Source organism: Dryobates pubescens, chromosome 15 (genome assembly GCF_014839835.1).
Source record: "Dryobates pubescens isolate bDryPub1 chromosome 15, bDryPub1.pri, whole genome shotgun sequence".
NCBI classification, from domain to species: domain Eukaryota; kingdom Metazoa; phylum Chordata; class Aves; order Piciformes; family Picidae; genus Dryobates; species Dryobates pubescens.
In genome coordinates this window covers 12,212,150-12,226,907 of record NC_071626.1, presented here as the reverse complement: position 1 = coordinate 12,226,907, position 14,758 = coordinate 12,212,150, and the positions used below count along the sequence as shown (strand labels likewise).

The 14,758-nt window shown below is 39.5% G+C and overlaps 1 protein-coding gene across 1 annotated transcript in view; it reads right to left on the bottom strand.

Moving 5' to 3' along the window:
• SLC41A2 (solute carrier family 41 member 2) overlaps window positions 1–14,758 on the bottom strand; it is a 41,654-nt gene that overhangs the window by 4,050 nt on the left and 22,846 nt on the right. Inside the window, exons 9-10 of the mRNA XM_054167723.1 lie at window positions 8,352–8,483; window positions 7,345–7,493 (exon numbers count right to left, since the gene is read on the bottom strand). Of these exons, the coding sequence (XP_054023698.1) occupies window positions 7,345–7,493; window positions 8,352–8,483 (281 nt within the window). The remainder of the gene's footprint in view (window positions 1–7,344; window positions 7,494–8,351; window positions 8,484–14,758) is intronic.

The window sequence follows — 14,758 nt, the reverse complement described above, 5'->3', positions numbered from 1 at the left end:
CTCAGTCTGCACTGGTTGTAGCACAGCTCAATGTGTCTTGCTGCATACATAAGCACTTTGAGCTCAGCCTTCTGGAGGCACAAAAAAATATATCCCAACTAAGGACCCAGTAGGAGCCAGGCTTCTGCCACAAACAGCAACATGCCTGGAAGGAAAAGAACAGGTGATACCCTGCATTCAGATCCCAATGAATCAGGCAACTCTCCTTCTTATGCTGCAATGAGAAAACATGGAAAATGCAGTAACTGTCCAGGTTTGGACCTTAGCTTTCATATTTCCTTGAATCATGCAGTCTCGTTAGCAGTTACAAGTTCCACATTTCAGAATTAATCTTTCCTATTAGAATAAGCAGTAGTTAAAATGCATCAATATTTTCTTTATAAACCCAACCTCCATATTTCTCTGTAATGTACAGCATACCCCATGAGTTGTTTCTCCACATCGATGAGGCCCATACCATCATTGGAAACCTCATACTACTGAGAAATCCAAGATGGTTTTGATGTGAGCAGGAAGCCCTTATGAGCACTGCTGAATTCCTGGGTTTCTTTTGGTGCAAACAGCCCTGGAGCACTGCAGGAGTTCCTTCACAGCATTAGATCTGACCTTCATTGGATAAGAAGGACTGCATTTTGGAATTGCTTATTTGCTTGGTAATAGCTCTAGGAATCTCCTATTGTTTGTTTATTCCCCGAGTCTGTAACATAACTGTGTGCTCATATTTGGTTAGGAGGTGTGAAAATTCCTTAGAGGGCATTTTACTGGCTCAGTGAGAACATGCAGAACAGAGGCTGCCTTTGAATGCTCAGAGCCCTGTGCCAGGACTGATGGCTTGGCAGTTCCAGCCCTGCTCTCATTCTGCTGGAGGTTGACAAGACAGAAGATGAAACCTTACACAGTACATAGCCTCATAAAGTTACAAAATACTTGAGCATTTATGAAGTGCAGAAGGAGGCCTGACTTTCATTTAAAACACTCTTTGTTGATCAAACACCAAATTGCATGCAGCATACTGCTATGTGCTTGTGTGGGACATGATTTTGTACAAGAGGATTCCTTTTTACTGGTTTTCTTTAGTGCACACTGGCTTGCCCAGATACTGTGTGCTGCATTAGAATATTAGAACTAGAATTAACCAGGTAGGAAGAGACCTTTGAGATCATCGAGTCCAACCTAACACTATCTAATCAACTAACCATGGCACCAAGCACCCCACCCAGTCTCTTCCTAAGCATGTCCAGTCATGGTGACCCCACCACCTTCCTGGGCAGCCCATTCCAATGGCCAATCACTCTTTCTATGAAGAGCTTCTTCCTAACATCCAGCCTAAACCTCCCCTGGTGCAGCTTGAGACTGTGTCTTCTTGTTCTGGTGCTGGTTGCCCAGGAGAAGAGACCAACCCCCACCTGTTTACAACCTCCCTTCAAGTAGTTGTAGACAGCAATAAGGTCTGCCCTGAGCCTCCTCTTCTTCAGGCTAAGCAACCCCAGCTCCCTCAGCCTCTCCTCATAAGGCTTGCACTCCAAACCCCTCCCCAGCTTTGTTGCCCTTCTCTGGACACATTTCAGCAAGTCAACATCTTTCCTGAACTGAGAGGCCCAGAACTGGACACAGTACTCAAGGTGTGGCCTAACCAGTGCTGAGTACAGGGGCAGAATGACCTCCCTGCTCCTGCTGGCCACACTGTTCCTGATACAGGCCAGGATGCCATGTGAAGTACCCTAGATAGATACAGAGTATATCTGCCTCAGCAAGTTTTTTTTTTTCCTTACATTTTACTTTCTCTGGTTCTGCCATTCATAAACACAGAACAGACTCTTCACTACAGAGCTAATGCAGACCTTTTGAACTCAAGCCTAGAAGTTCCAGTTGACTGCAGATTAATATAAATATTTGTGCAGTTTTCCCCACCATTATGAAAATATACTTGAAAAATCCTTGCCCCACTATAGTTAAAGGAAGTATAGCCTTGGATTTCAATAGGACCAAGCTACAGATTTAGCTGAATAACATTTCTAGATATGCATTTATTTAAAGAACAGAAACAACTCTACTATTAAAGGTGGGAAAACTAACAGAAAAGAAAATAAACCAAAACACTTCCTATTCTTTCTTAAGTCTAGACACCTAGAACTATTTTATTCAGAGAGAATGCAGATCCTAATACTGGCTACTCATATTATTATAACTATGTTAATAATTTTTTAGAAGCAACTACATACTCAGTGAAAATGTACTCTTTTTTTTTACTACATAGTGTATTTTTGGACAAGAATGGCTAAATTAGAATAGAATAATAATAATAGAATAAACCAGGTTGGAAGAGACCTTCAAGATCATCACGTCCAATCCATCAACCAATCCAACCCACCTAAACAACTTAACCATGGCACCAAGCACCCCATCAAGTCTCCTCCTGAAAACCTCCAATGATGGCGACTCCACCACCTCCCTAGGCAGCCCATTCCAATGGGCAATCACTCTCTCTGTGTAGAACTTCTTCCTAACATCCAACCTAAACCTCTCCTGGCGAGCCTGAGACTGTGTTCTCTTGTTCTGGTACTGGCTGCCTGGGAGAAGAGACCAACATCCGCCTGTCTACAGCCTCCCTTCAGGTAGTTGTAGAGAGTGATAAGGTCACCCCTGAGTCTCCTTTTCTCCAGGCTAAGCAATCCCAGCTCCCTCAGTCTTTCCTCACAGGACTTGTGTTCCAAACCCCTCACCAACTTTGTTGCCCTTCTCTGGACACGCTCCAGCAAGTCAACATCCTTCCTAAACTGAGTGGCCCAGAACTGGACGCAGTACTCGAGGTGCAGCCTAACCAGTGCAGTGCACAGGGGCAGAATGACCATTATACTATTGCTAATGTGCGTTGTGCCATGTTAATTACTTATTTCCCATAAATACTCCAATTAAATGACATGATGGGGAGAGAATAGCTAAGAACTGGTAGGAAGCTGGTAGGCATGGGTGATGAAAAAAAATAATAATTAAAAAATCAAACAACATAAGTATCAGAATTGGATGAAAATACAATTAACTATCTGATTGGAGCTTCAATAATACTGTATAAAGCTTGCAAGGCAGGAAAAAAAAATCCATTTCATCACTTTTGAAAGAAGAATATTGAAGTTTACAGACAATTTGAAACAGTCTTGCTAAAATGTCAAATAGAAGTTGTATGCACGTTACAAAATTACTGTAGCTATAACAAGGAATAGCAGAAACTGACAGAGGAAGAAGGAAATGTAAAAGACAAAGGTTTTGTATTAACTTTTCTTTGGTTTTTTTTTAAGCTTACTATCACCTTCCAGTTTTCCTTTTGTCATTTCTCTAGCTCTTTCCTCTCTGTTTTAGATAAAGACAGAGCTGAACAATCAGAGCTAATAAACAGGTCTTGAAGTTAATTAACAACCTTTCAGCCCACTGTAAAATATGTCATTAAATAATTTAACATTTTACAACAGTCTTACAATAGTCACTTGAATTTTAAAGACAGAAAGTTCACTTTGTTGCTGCTGGCTTTTGGGGGGGTTGGAGTTTTTGTTTGTTTGGTGTTTTTTTATTTGTTTGTTTTTAATTTAGCATTCTTTTTTTTAAACAGAGTGGGAAAAAAATGTGAATAGGTAATACATTGCCATAATCATTATTCAGCTACCCTTTCCATCCCCCAGCTCAATATAAGGAAATGAAAAGGGCAAAGTAGTGATATCAAGCCTCCTCAAACACAGGACTAACCAATAACTAGCTCTTACCTTAGGGAATCACTATGCTGTATTAAATTATCATCGACCATCTCAAACATAAAAGATACAGCCTGCAAGCAGACTTGCATTTTTGACAGCCATTTTCATATGCAAAAGGAAAGTAAATGCAAAGTCCAATATATTATTACAAAGGCCCAGAATGCAGATCTCTCACTGCTCAAAAGATTGTCAATGGACTTGTTTTGTTCCTAATTGAAATGGCAATAATTAGGTGTGATGTTTTGCACTTTTACAGCATTACTGGAAATGTTTTCATTGGGAGGACAAAAACACAGAAGAATTCTGGAAAAATGAGTATCAATAGGTGTTGGCTTGTGCCAACAACTTGAAAACTGTTCTTTATTATATCCAGCTGCATTGATGATGTCCCAGATAAAAGGGAATAGGAATGAATACAAACATTTAAGTGTTCACCTTGAGAAAGGAGAAACTTAAAAGCACACAACTGCAATAGGGAAGTGATTCAGTTTGACAGGTAAATAACATATCTTCAAGATACAAGGGTTAAAAGATTTAAGAATCATCTCTCTGAAGTTTTTTAATTTGCTCTAATTAGAGGTAAGCAAAACTACAATAATTACTACTAGAAAAAATGCCAGAAAAGAACCTATTAAATATTTTCAGAAGGTGTTAATATACATGGAGTTCCAAATTGTAAATCTGTCAAGACCCATACGAAATTACAGCGTGCAACACCATTACTCAGCTTCAAAGTAAATACATCTTGAACTGCCTGTAATGGTGAACAACATGAGGAAAAGAGAAAAAAAATCAGCTGTAAAAGGAAATAAGGGGGGGAAAAACCCAACAAAAACAGATGTCTTGTTCATAGGTGGAAAATCATGAAAATCAGGTGTGGCCTTATGGAGTGCAGTGGAGATGTCTGACTGCAAAACTGAGTACTCAAATCAGACCTTGAATTTGTACAAATCAACTTAATGTGTATATGTGCTGATGTTGTGTCTGAATTACTGTCTGATCTGAAAGCCTTGTCCTGAGGCCTTAACTTGGTTTTCAGATGTACATTTGCCTTACTCACAACTTATTCTACCCTTTGCTGCTGAAGAAAAGGTTTGTATCCCTAAACGCATTATGACTGCAAGGTGAGGCGGAGGACTGCATGAATTTCATATCGAGTTATGAATTCCAGCTGATTCCCACATGAAATCTCTGAAGTCTAATAATGGCTAAAATCACATTGCAGTCTTGCCTTCAGCAAAGGTATTAACAGGGACTCTTACCCCACTCTGTTTATGTTAAGCTTATAGGAATTTAGTATCACTGAGAGATGGGTCAAAGGATTGAAGTTATGTGAACAGACAGAACAGAGTGAAGGCATAACATCATTTCCTCAGGAAAACATATAAAACAAGTGATAAGGCTGGAAAGTAGACTGTTCTGCAAGAGAAAAATGAAAAGCAATTCATAACTTTTAGTGTCACATTCTCACTTGGAAAGGCTGGAACATTACCAGTTATATTACAGCAAAAAAGTATAGAATTCTCCTATAGGATTAAAATAGTAACAGTTTTTAAAACCTATCTGTATTGAAATAGTAGTGTGAAAAACACAGAAAGGCAATTCAGAACATTAAAATTTCATTGTTATTAAGAAATCATGGACTAACTTAGGTCAGAAGGGCCTTCAGAGATCATCTACTCCAACCCACCAGCCATGAGCAGGGAGATGCCTCTCAACTAGACTTGATTGCCCAAGGCCTCACCCAATATGGCATTAAATACCTCCAGGGAAGGAGCATCCGCAGCCACTGTGGGCAACCTATTCCAGAGTCTCACCACCCTTGTACTTAAGAACTTCTTCCTAAGCTCCAGTCTAAACCTACTCTCCCTCAGCTTAAAACCATTCCCCCTAGTCCTGTCACTAGACACCCTTATGAAAAGTTCCTCTGCAACTTTCCTCTAGGATCTCTTCAGCTATTGGAAGGCAGCTTTAAGGTCCCCCTGGAGTCTTCTCTTCTCTGGGCTGAACAACCCCTGCTCCCTCAGCCTATCCTGATAGCAGAGGTGCTCCAGCCCTTTGATTATCCTTGTGGCCCTCCTCTGGACTCATTCAAACAATTCTATGTCTTTCTTATGATGGAGACACCAGAATTGGATGCAGTATTCGAGGTGGGGTCTCACAAGAGCAGAGTAAAGGGGAAAAATCCCCTTTCATGACATGCTGACTACATTCCTCTTGATGCAGCCCAGGTTATGATTTGCCTTCTGGGCCGTATGAGTGCCTTGCCGACTCATGTTGAACTTCTCATCAATCAACACTCCCAAATCTTTTTCTTCAGGACTGCTCTCAGCCCACTCTGCACCCAGCCTGCATTTGTGCCTAGGGCTGGCCCAATGCAGATGCAGGACCTTGCACTTTAGACTCCTTGAACCTCATGCAGTTTGCACCAGTCCACTTCGCAAGCACCAGTCCACTTCTCAAGCCTGTCAAGATTCTTCTGAATGGCATCCCTTCCCTCAGGCGAGTGCTCTGCACCACACAGCTTCACGTCAACCGCAAACTTCCTGAGGGTGCACTCAATACTACTGTCTGTATCCCTGACAAAAGAGCTCTGGACCCAGGACAGACCCCTGAAGAGCTCCACTTCTCACTGGTCTCCACCTGGACATCAAACTGTTGATCATAACTCATTGAGTGCAACCATGTAGCCAGTTCCTTATCCACCAAGTCATCCATCCATCAAGTCCATGTCTTTCCATCTTAGGCCGCCATGTGGGACAGTGGCTGATGATACTGTTGTTTCCATTTTAAAACTAAATTGGTCACACTGTAGTTAATTCAGCCAGGTTTTAGCTAAAAATTGTCTGTGGATTTACTGAAACCATTTCATTTGTATTACTGATTTCTCTAAGTGAAATTATTTCAATTTAAGACATTGCTATTTCATAAAGCATCTTTCAAGAACTGCCCTTCCTGGGTGTGAACAAGATACTAGGCAGGACCAGACAAAATAATGTAACAACATTTGACAACTAATGCAATTACAATTTCTTGTACAGCGATCGCTGTCACACTAATTGCAACTTTAATGTAGATTAACAATTAAGAATTCACCAAGCAAGCCATAACCTTCTTGTCTACTGCTTAAAAAAAAAAGATAATGTGAATCACTTTAGATGTCCTTAAGAGCTTTCCATGGTGTATTCACCATTCATAAATGCTACTTTTTCCTTCTCTTCATCTCCCCTTTTAAAACTAAATTGGTCACATTGTAGTTCATTCAGCCAGGTTTTAGCTAAAAATAGGGGGGGGGGGGGGGGGGGGGATGTTCGATGCAATGGTTCCAAGAAGCAAATGAAAGAGAAAGCACAAGATGCATGACCAGGAAATTATGCAGTCAAGTGTCTTCCAAAAGCCACTCACAATACAGATACATCTGTGTGAGCTGTATACATGTGGAGATAATTAGTTACTTCCAAACTCTGCTGAAAGCCTGTGCTAACCCACCCTTACCTTCTTGTACTATTCATGAGATGTCAGAAAGTAGATAAAACATTTTTTTTTTCTTCAGGTACTTGATTTTATACAAACATTTTCCAGTTGTACTCCTTCTTACCTGTAGCAGAGCTGCAAACAAATATACTGCTATAAAGATGGGAGTTAAGGAAGTGTGGCCGCTTTTCATTAAGTGGATAGTGTACAAGAAAATCAGGTGTCCAGGAATCACCAAAAGCAGCAGAACTTGGGCTGATTTGTTATTTACTCCTACAATAAAAAATGAAAAAACCCCAACATTTAGTTAAACTCCTCAATTACTCTAACAGATTTTTATCAATTATCACATAAAAAGCAATTCTGGAATTCTACAGCATTGTCTGCCAGACAAAGGGTCTGCCAGAAGAGGGCACAAACTATTTCCTTTCACTCTGGACTCATGTAACACAATCTACTTTTTTTTTGGGAGCTGCAGTGATCTCCTAAAGCTTTCCTAGGAAAGAGAATGGTTTAGACACCATATTCAAGACATCTTCAAAAGTACCTTGTATTTCTAAGAATTGGCCTCATAGGTACCATTTTTCTCATCTGTTCCAGTTAATTTCATAAATATGAATGTGCTGTTGGCATATTACATTTCATCACAGTTGCTATATTATTAGGAAAGGAGGCAATGCAACAGAGGAGTAATTTTGAAGCAAGAACCTAGAAAGAAAATGGCAAATAGGAAATGGGAAATAGAAAGCAGGGACTAGGTTTAGTAATAGTATTATTCATAAAGTTCAGTCCTAGCAGGAGATTGAACTTCTGGAGTTAAATTACAAAGGTTAGGAAGCAGGTAAACAAGGCAAGGAGATATGAGGGCTGAAATCCTTCTGAGGGGGTATCATAGTGTCCTGCTATGCTACAACTTTCTCTTCCTTTCTCTGCACACACAGCCTCCTGCAGGGAGCTCCTTGTGATTCTCACAGGCAAACACCTGCAGGCAAAGGAAACTGCTGCTCTTCTTCTGCCCTTGGATTGTGTACAGGTTCTGTTTGTTGCCACTTCTCACTGGTGGTACAGTCTGGCATACAGGGTGAAAAAAGAGGAGACAGGAGTTTCAACAATTAACTGACTAACACATACCTGTGCCGTAATAGGTTCTGCATGGATAATAGCAACCCTTGGCTTCTTCTGGCAGCTCTCCAGGGATGCTGTGTAAATGGAGGTAGGTAGAAATTCTGCTGGCTTGAATAGCTACTAGATTACCACCAATACCTGAAATACAAAAGGCAATAAGTGGTAAATTTTCAAGTAATTTTCTTCCTCTAGTGAGTGATATTTCTGCGAATTTACCCACTTAGACTTCTAAGTTTGCCACAGTCTCCTCCACACACACAAAAAAGTCTATGAGAGAAACATCCTTCAAACATGTATTAGTTAAAGATAGATTAACATCAAGCATTGCAATAAGTGAAAAAATCTGAGCTCCAATTTGGAGCATTATTGGATGTTAAAGGCATGAATGGGCAGGGTGCTAGATAATCTCATCTAGTCTCCCTTTCCCACAAAATATTGGACCAGATGACCTTTTGAGGTTCCTTCCAACCTAGGCTATGTTCCATGAATTTTTACTTCAATGAAGAGAAAACTAAACCAACTTGTTTTATCTACATTACAGAATGCAGTGGCACTAGTTTTTGGTTCTTTTCCTCCCCAGCTACTTTACATAGCTACAAGTTCTCTGAGAAGATATGGTTAGAAGGAAGTAATGCAGATCTTGTCCCCACTTCAGAAGGAGAATGCCCTTGTTAATAGTAGTTTGACTGATCTGATGCTTAGCAGTCACCAGAAGACATTATTTGCCAAATCTTTTTGGGGACTATGGAGTGATTAGGACAAAGATCTAATACTGAGAACTCAAAAATTCCCTTCCTCACTAATGCTAACAGACACAATTAAAGGCTAAACCTAATAAGGTACTAGAACATTTTAAGCAAAAAAGCTTAAAATACAAATAAAGAAAAGAGATATTGGGAAAAGAAATATTGGCATTGGCAGGAAGGACTCTTCATCACAATTACCTGCATCTTCCCAGTTAGGAGATACAGGCACAAAATATGAACTACCAACAGGCTGAGTCAGTGTCTGCAAGGAAAATTAAAACAACAGTGCCTTTTTTTCAGATGAACTACAGAAGAAGTGAGATAAGGGATTTATCTAAGCTACAGAAGAGGTTTAAACATTAAAAAAAAAAAATAATCTAAGTAGGGTCCAAAATCTATTTTTTTGATTGAGAATAATAAGTTTGAGATTTCTGACCAATGAGAATGAGGTATGGAAAGGAAGGCAGATATAAAATTAGGGATCCATGTGCTACCTTTGGATGGAGATCAGATAATTTCTGTGACTAAATTACAAAAAAGCTGTTATGCAAAATGGCTTCTTAATAGAGCTACAAAGCTGGGGATGGTGCCATATGACTAGAAAATATGAAACAGTTGCTGCTTAAAAAAAGAGGAGATAAAAGCAATCTGGGTAATTACAAGCAGGCTAACAACGGCAATAACTGATACATTCAACATTTTGCAAATCCCTCTCTATCTGTATCTCTTAAAGCACTACAAGAAGAAACAAAAGATAGATGTAAACAGGGCCAGTTTTCAAGGTATGTTTTTGAGGTCTGTAGCAATGCAACCATACACTGGATTGGTATAAACCCCCTAGCTTTCAAATACTTCCTCAGATGTATGCAGTTTCCTGTTGTGGCTGGTAATTACCTGCTTCAACAAACTCAGACAATCAGAAATGTGAAAGATTATCTGAACCTATTTCCCTAATTAATAAGAAGGGAAAGTGAGTGGAAGAAAAGAATGAAGGAAAATGGAAATTTGCCCATTTGAAATAGCAATTAAAAAATAATTGCAAGGACAACACAGTCATAAAAGAAGCTGCAAGACTGGTTGTCAGTCTTCTGATGGATAGCTATTAAACACAATTCTTTATTTTTGTATAACCATAGTTTAGAGAAAGTATACTCCAAGCTCTATTGTGCATGTAGATAATAACAAGAAAAACAATTGAAAAGTATTAAAAGTATAAAAAACTCCTAGAGTCCTGCTCAGTTTCCACCACCTGACAATGTACAATGATGGACAGCTGCAGTCACGGTGCCTTTTTGTTCTGTCAATTCATCTACCAGTTCTTCCTTCTAATTATTTTTGAACCTTTGGACCAATTTCAACCACCTCTGACACAAAGACAGAGATACTAACTACCACCAACAATGGTTACACAAGCTAAGAAAAAGGAAACTGTGGCTAGCTAGGCAAACAGAGTGATTCAAACTCATGACCTCAGTAAGACAAAAGCTGTGTAGTTAACAACATAAGGATGCCAGCTGGCCAGTCAGCACCTAGATTGGAGCTAGGCATGATGCCTTTTGCTTAGCCAGTAGTTCAGCAACACAGAAGAGCAAAGATGATGCTGTGGAAAGCAGAGTGAGAATGGAGAGAATGTTGTGAACAGCAAGTATTGCTGGGGCATGAAGCCGTAGAGAACACCAGGGAACAAAAGGGCTTCAAAAAACTCAAGATACAAATCAGCACAGACTCAAGCTTTATTGTTCTGCTGGTCATAGAATGACTTTTGTAAAGCCATGTTTGCATTGAATTAATCACTTCAGTATGCACAGAGATACTGAGTTTGTTTTGTAACAGCAGTTACTGTGCATGTGAAGTTATCGCAGCAGCATCAGATTAATCTGATTCCTGTAAGAAGCAGAAAACAGATAAAACTGTGTAGGTAGACAAAATGTCAACACACAAAACTGATAGCTTTCAGCATCTTCTGAATGCTTAAAATAGTCATGTGCTCAGTAGCTGCTCATACTTTGAAAAACTCTTAGACATATATGAGGACTGCTTCCATCAACTTTCAAATCAGATTTTCCTTCCCCCTGGAAGGCAGCATTGCAGCCATCATAGTAAATATTTGACAATAAAGACTAGCTTTGTTAGTTCCTCATTTTCATGAGAACTACAACACAGAGGAAAATAACTTTTTTCAGAAGTAAAATCCTGCAGCTGCTACTGCATTCCTCTCAGAACAGCAATACGTGTTTAATTTTGAGAGTGTTGCTTTGTGAAGAAGCAGAAGAGAGGAGAGGCAGTGCTGAAGCATGAAGGATGTCACGCTGACTTCCAGCATTAAAAGAAAATTTAAAACCTCATCATTTTATTAAGCCAGTTAAGGGCTAACTAAGCAAGAATGCTTCTTCTGAAAATTGTTATCACAGTTCTTTTTTGTCTAATGAGCACAGAAAACCATATTAAAAGTAAAGCCAAAACCATGTCATGCATTTGTGAATAGGCCAAGAGGCATGTGTCTATTTATCTGGATAAAGGTAATTTTTTTTTCTAATAACAGAAGTAACCATGTTATTTGGAGAACCATATTAAAAGTACTTTATATCAAAGCATCTTAGATAATATTTTGAATTAAATCTGTGCCTCATAATCCTCATTACAGGTGAAAAAACCCAGAAGTTACGGGAAGCGGAATAGGTCTGAGATCATCCACTGCACTGGGTGACACACCAGGCTCTTTATTACCTCAGATCTCATACTACGTGTTTTGATAAACAAGGCAACATTCTCCAGGGAAAACTAGGAGAAGTGGCTGATATGCAAGAGGGTTGTTCTGCTATTCAGAGGGTACTGGATAGGCTGGAGAAATGGGTCAAGAGGAATCTCATGAAGTTCAACAAGAGGAAATGCAAAGTCTTGCATCTGGATAGGAATAATCCCATGATCCAGTACAGGCTGGGAGTTTGTCATGAGTTGAGTTGAATCTGCTGCTGATATCCAATACCATGCTGCTGTAATTCCAGCTTCAACGTGAAAGGGCTGGCTGGAGCAAAGTATCATGGGGTTTAAGTTCAGATCATAACATGAGAGGCTTCCTGTTCCAGTTGCCTTTTCCCATTTCCTGCTTTAGGCTGTTGATCTCTTCTGCTGGGCTGGCTGCTACGTGTTTGGGTCGAGTGGAATCGTTTTATCGCTGGCTACTGCTGCTGCTTCTGTGTTTTGCAGCACATTTTCCACAAAAAGGCTACAGTAATTGTATATTGCATCATTTCCAGTAAAACTATCTCAACTCTATATCTCAAGCTAGAGGGTTTTTTGTGCGTTACTCTCCCTCCCATCTGTGTGGGGAAAAAGAAGGGCTTGCGAGAGCAGGTTGTGCTAACACAGGACAGTCCGTATCTGGCATCCCAACACGTGGCTCAAAAAGCAGGGCTGTCTTAACTAAGACAGTTGATTCTGACTGGAGATAAAAGGGTTGAAATAACTGAAGTCAAATAACAAGAGGATTCAGTTAAGGATTGAGGCTTGTGGTATATTCACTATGTTGGTGAATTTGCTTTTGGGGGGTGGCTGGGACCAATGTGCTGGGGTCCTGTATCTGCCCCGACGCTGGACAATTAGGAGTGGCAAGGTGTGTGTGAGAGTACAGGCAGGTGCCTAAGCTGGTGGTTCACCTCCAGTGGTTTGGAATTTCACCCCCTAACAGGTGCAAAATCCTGACAAGCTGGTGAAATATTTGGAAAGGTCTGTTGCCAGCCCAGAAATTGCCAAGAGACAGAAATTATTGGGGTGTGTTGGGGTCTGGCCTATGCCTATTGAGCCCTACTACTATACTAATGTTTTCTCTTGTAATTTACAAATGTCAGATGCTTCACTGTCTGAGACAATGGGTAACCAAAGCACTACTTTGCTGTGTGAAAGCTGACAGTACAACTGTGCTATAAGAGACTAACATAATAATTGTTTTTAAAATGCCTTTTCTATTTTTGTGTGTTTGGTTTGGGGGGGTTTTGAGGAAGAATATTTTCTGGGTATTTTCTTTCCATATTCTCCAAAACAATTTGTAGCAAAAGCTCTCTGAAAAATCTGAAAGCCTGTCATTCAACTCATCCTACTAGCAGATAAAAAAGTATCATTTTGGGAATATATTACATAAGCTTAACTTTCATCTCACAGACAACAGGCATTCAGTAAGTTTTGTGTTAAATTTTCTCATACGTGCATCTCATATTCCTTGATCTACATTTATTCCCTCCAGACAGCAAATATTCCTACAATGTGTACAGCCAAAGAACAAGAAATGTTAACAACAGCTTTGTGTTACCCTTAAAGAGCATTGCTTTGGACTATCTGCAGTGGCAAGGGTTTTTTCCTACAAAAAGCCTGCAAAGCATTTCTGATTTTCAGGTGTTTTCAGAGTTGATTTGCAGAGCCTCCATTCTACAAGATGCATAAAAATGGGGTAAAAATCTATCATCATGTTGGTTATTATGCAGCAACTCCTAAAATGCAAATATTTAGGATATCTCACAATGTTTTGTCCAAGTATGCAATGAAAACGAAGAGGAAAGTAGCTGTATCTGGTAACTGCACCTTAATTCATTTCTGCGGCATATTCAGAAGCATATAATTGTTTCAGGCATTATCTTTTTTCTGCACAAAAGGAATTCAGTTACTTGCAAATTGCATTCCTGAGCCAAATTCTACACACTGTGATGTTGTAAGAGGATTTGCAAATTTTAACCATCTCATCCACTAGAAAATATAAAGATCAACTTGAAAATCTAGGCTGAAGCACAGCCATGCTTGGGCTTGGTTATTTTATTCAGAATCTCAGTACATCAAACACTGACATCTAAATCTCAAGTATTTTATGGCTGAAACCACACATTTCATTATTTATTTTCTAAAAGCAGAGTTACAATTTAACCCACCCAACCATATAATTAAAAATAATTATTCATCTCAAAAAACCATGTTTAATGGGGGAAATGGAAAAGTGGTTGTGAAATATTTCTAGCCACCAGCAGTAAAGCTGGCTATAAATGTCTGTCTGCTTAAGAACTATTTCAATATTCTTGGGAAATATTTGCAGTTATTGTTAATAGCACTAGGAACCTTTGAGGCTGCTCAAATTCCAGACTAATATTCCTTAAACCAAAAGATTTATGGCTCCATACTGTAATAGATGTGATGAAAGTAGGGTTAAGAATGTGCAAGCCATCTAGATAGGACCAGGTTGAAAGCTACTTAATGGCACACACAGGAAACTTAACAACTGAAAACTCTACAGTGCATACTGTTCAGGACTTCAAGATAGGCCAACTGACACTGAAAAAATTCCAAGAGCTTAAAATCCTGGACTAATTTAATATTTCATTCAAGTTTTGCTGGTTTCTTTCAGGTCCTCTATATCACAGGAGCAACACACTTCAAGGTAAGAGAAAGTAAAAAGCATCTGAAATGCATTTTGATGGGATGTTCTCGGCTCCTTTCACAACTTTGACTTACAACAACTCCAGTGCCAGGAAAGCACTGGCAGAGAAGGCTTTCTGCAACAGTAATATTAAAAAAGCCATCTGTTAAGTGGTCTAGCACACCTTTTATGTCAGAAAATAAGTGTCAACAGATGTGCTTTTTTAACCAAAAGATTTCCTAAACCCCAGTCTACTAAACTATACCAAC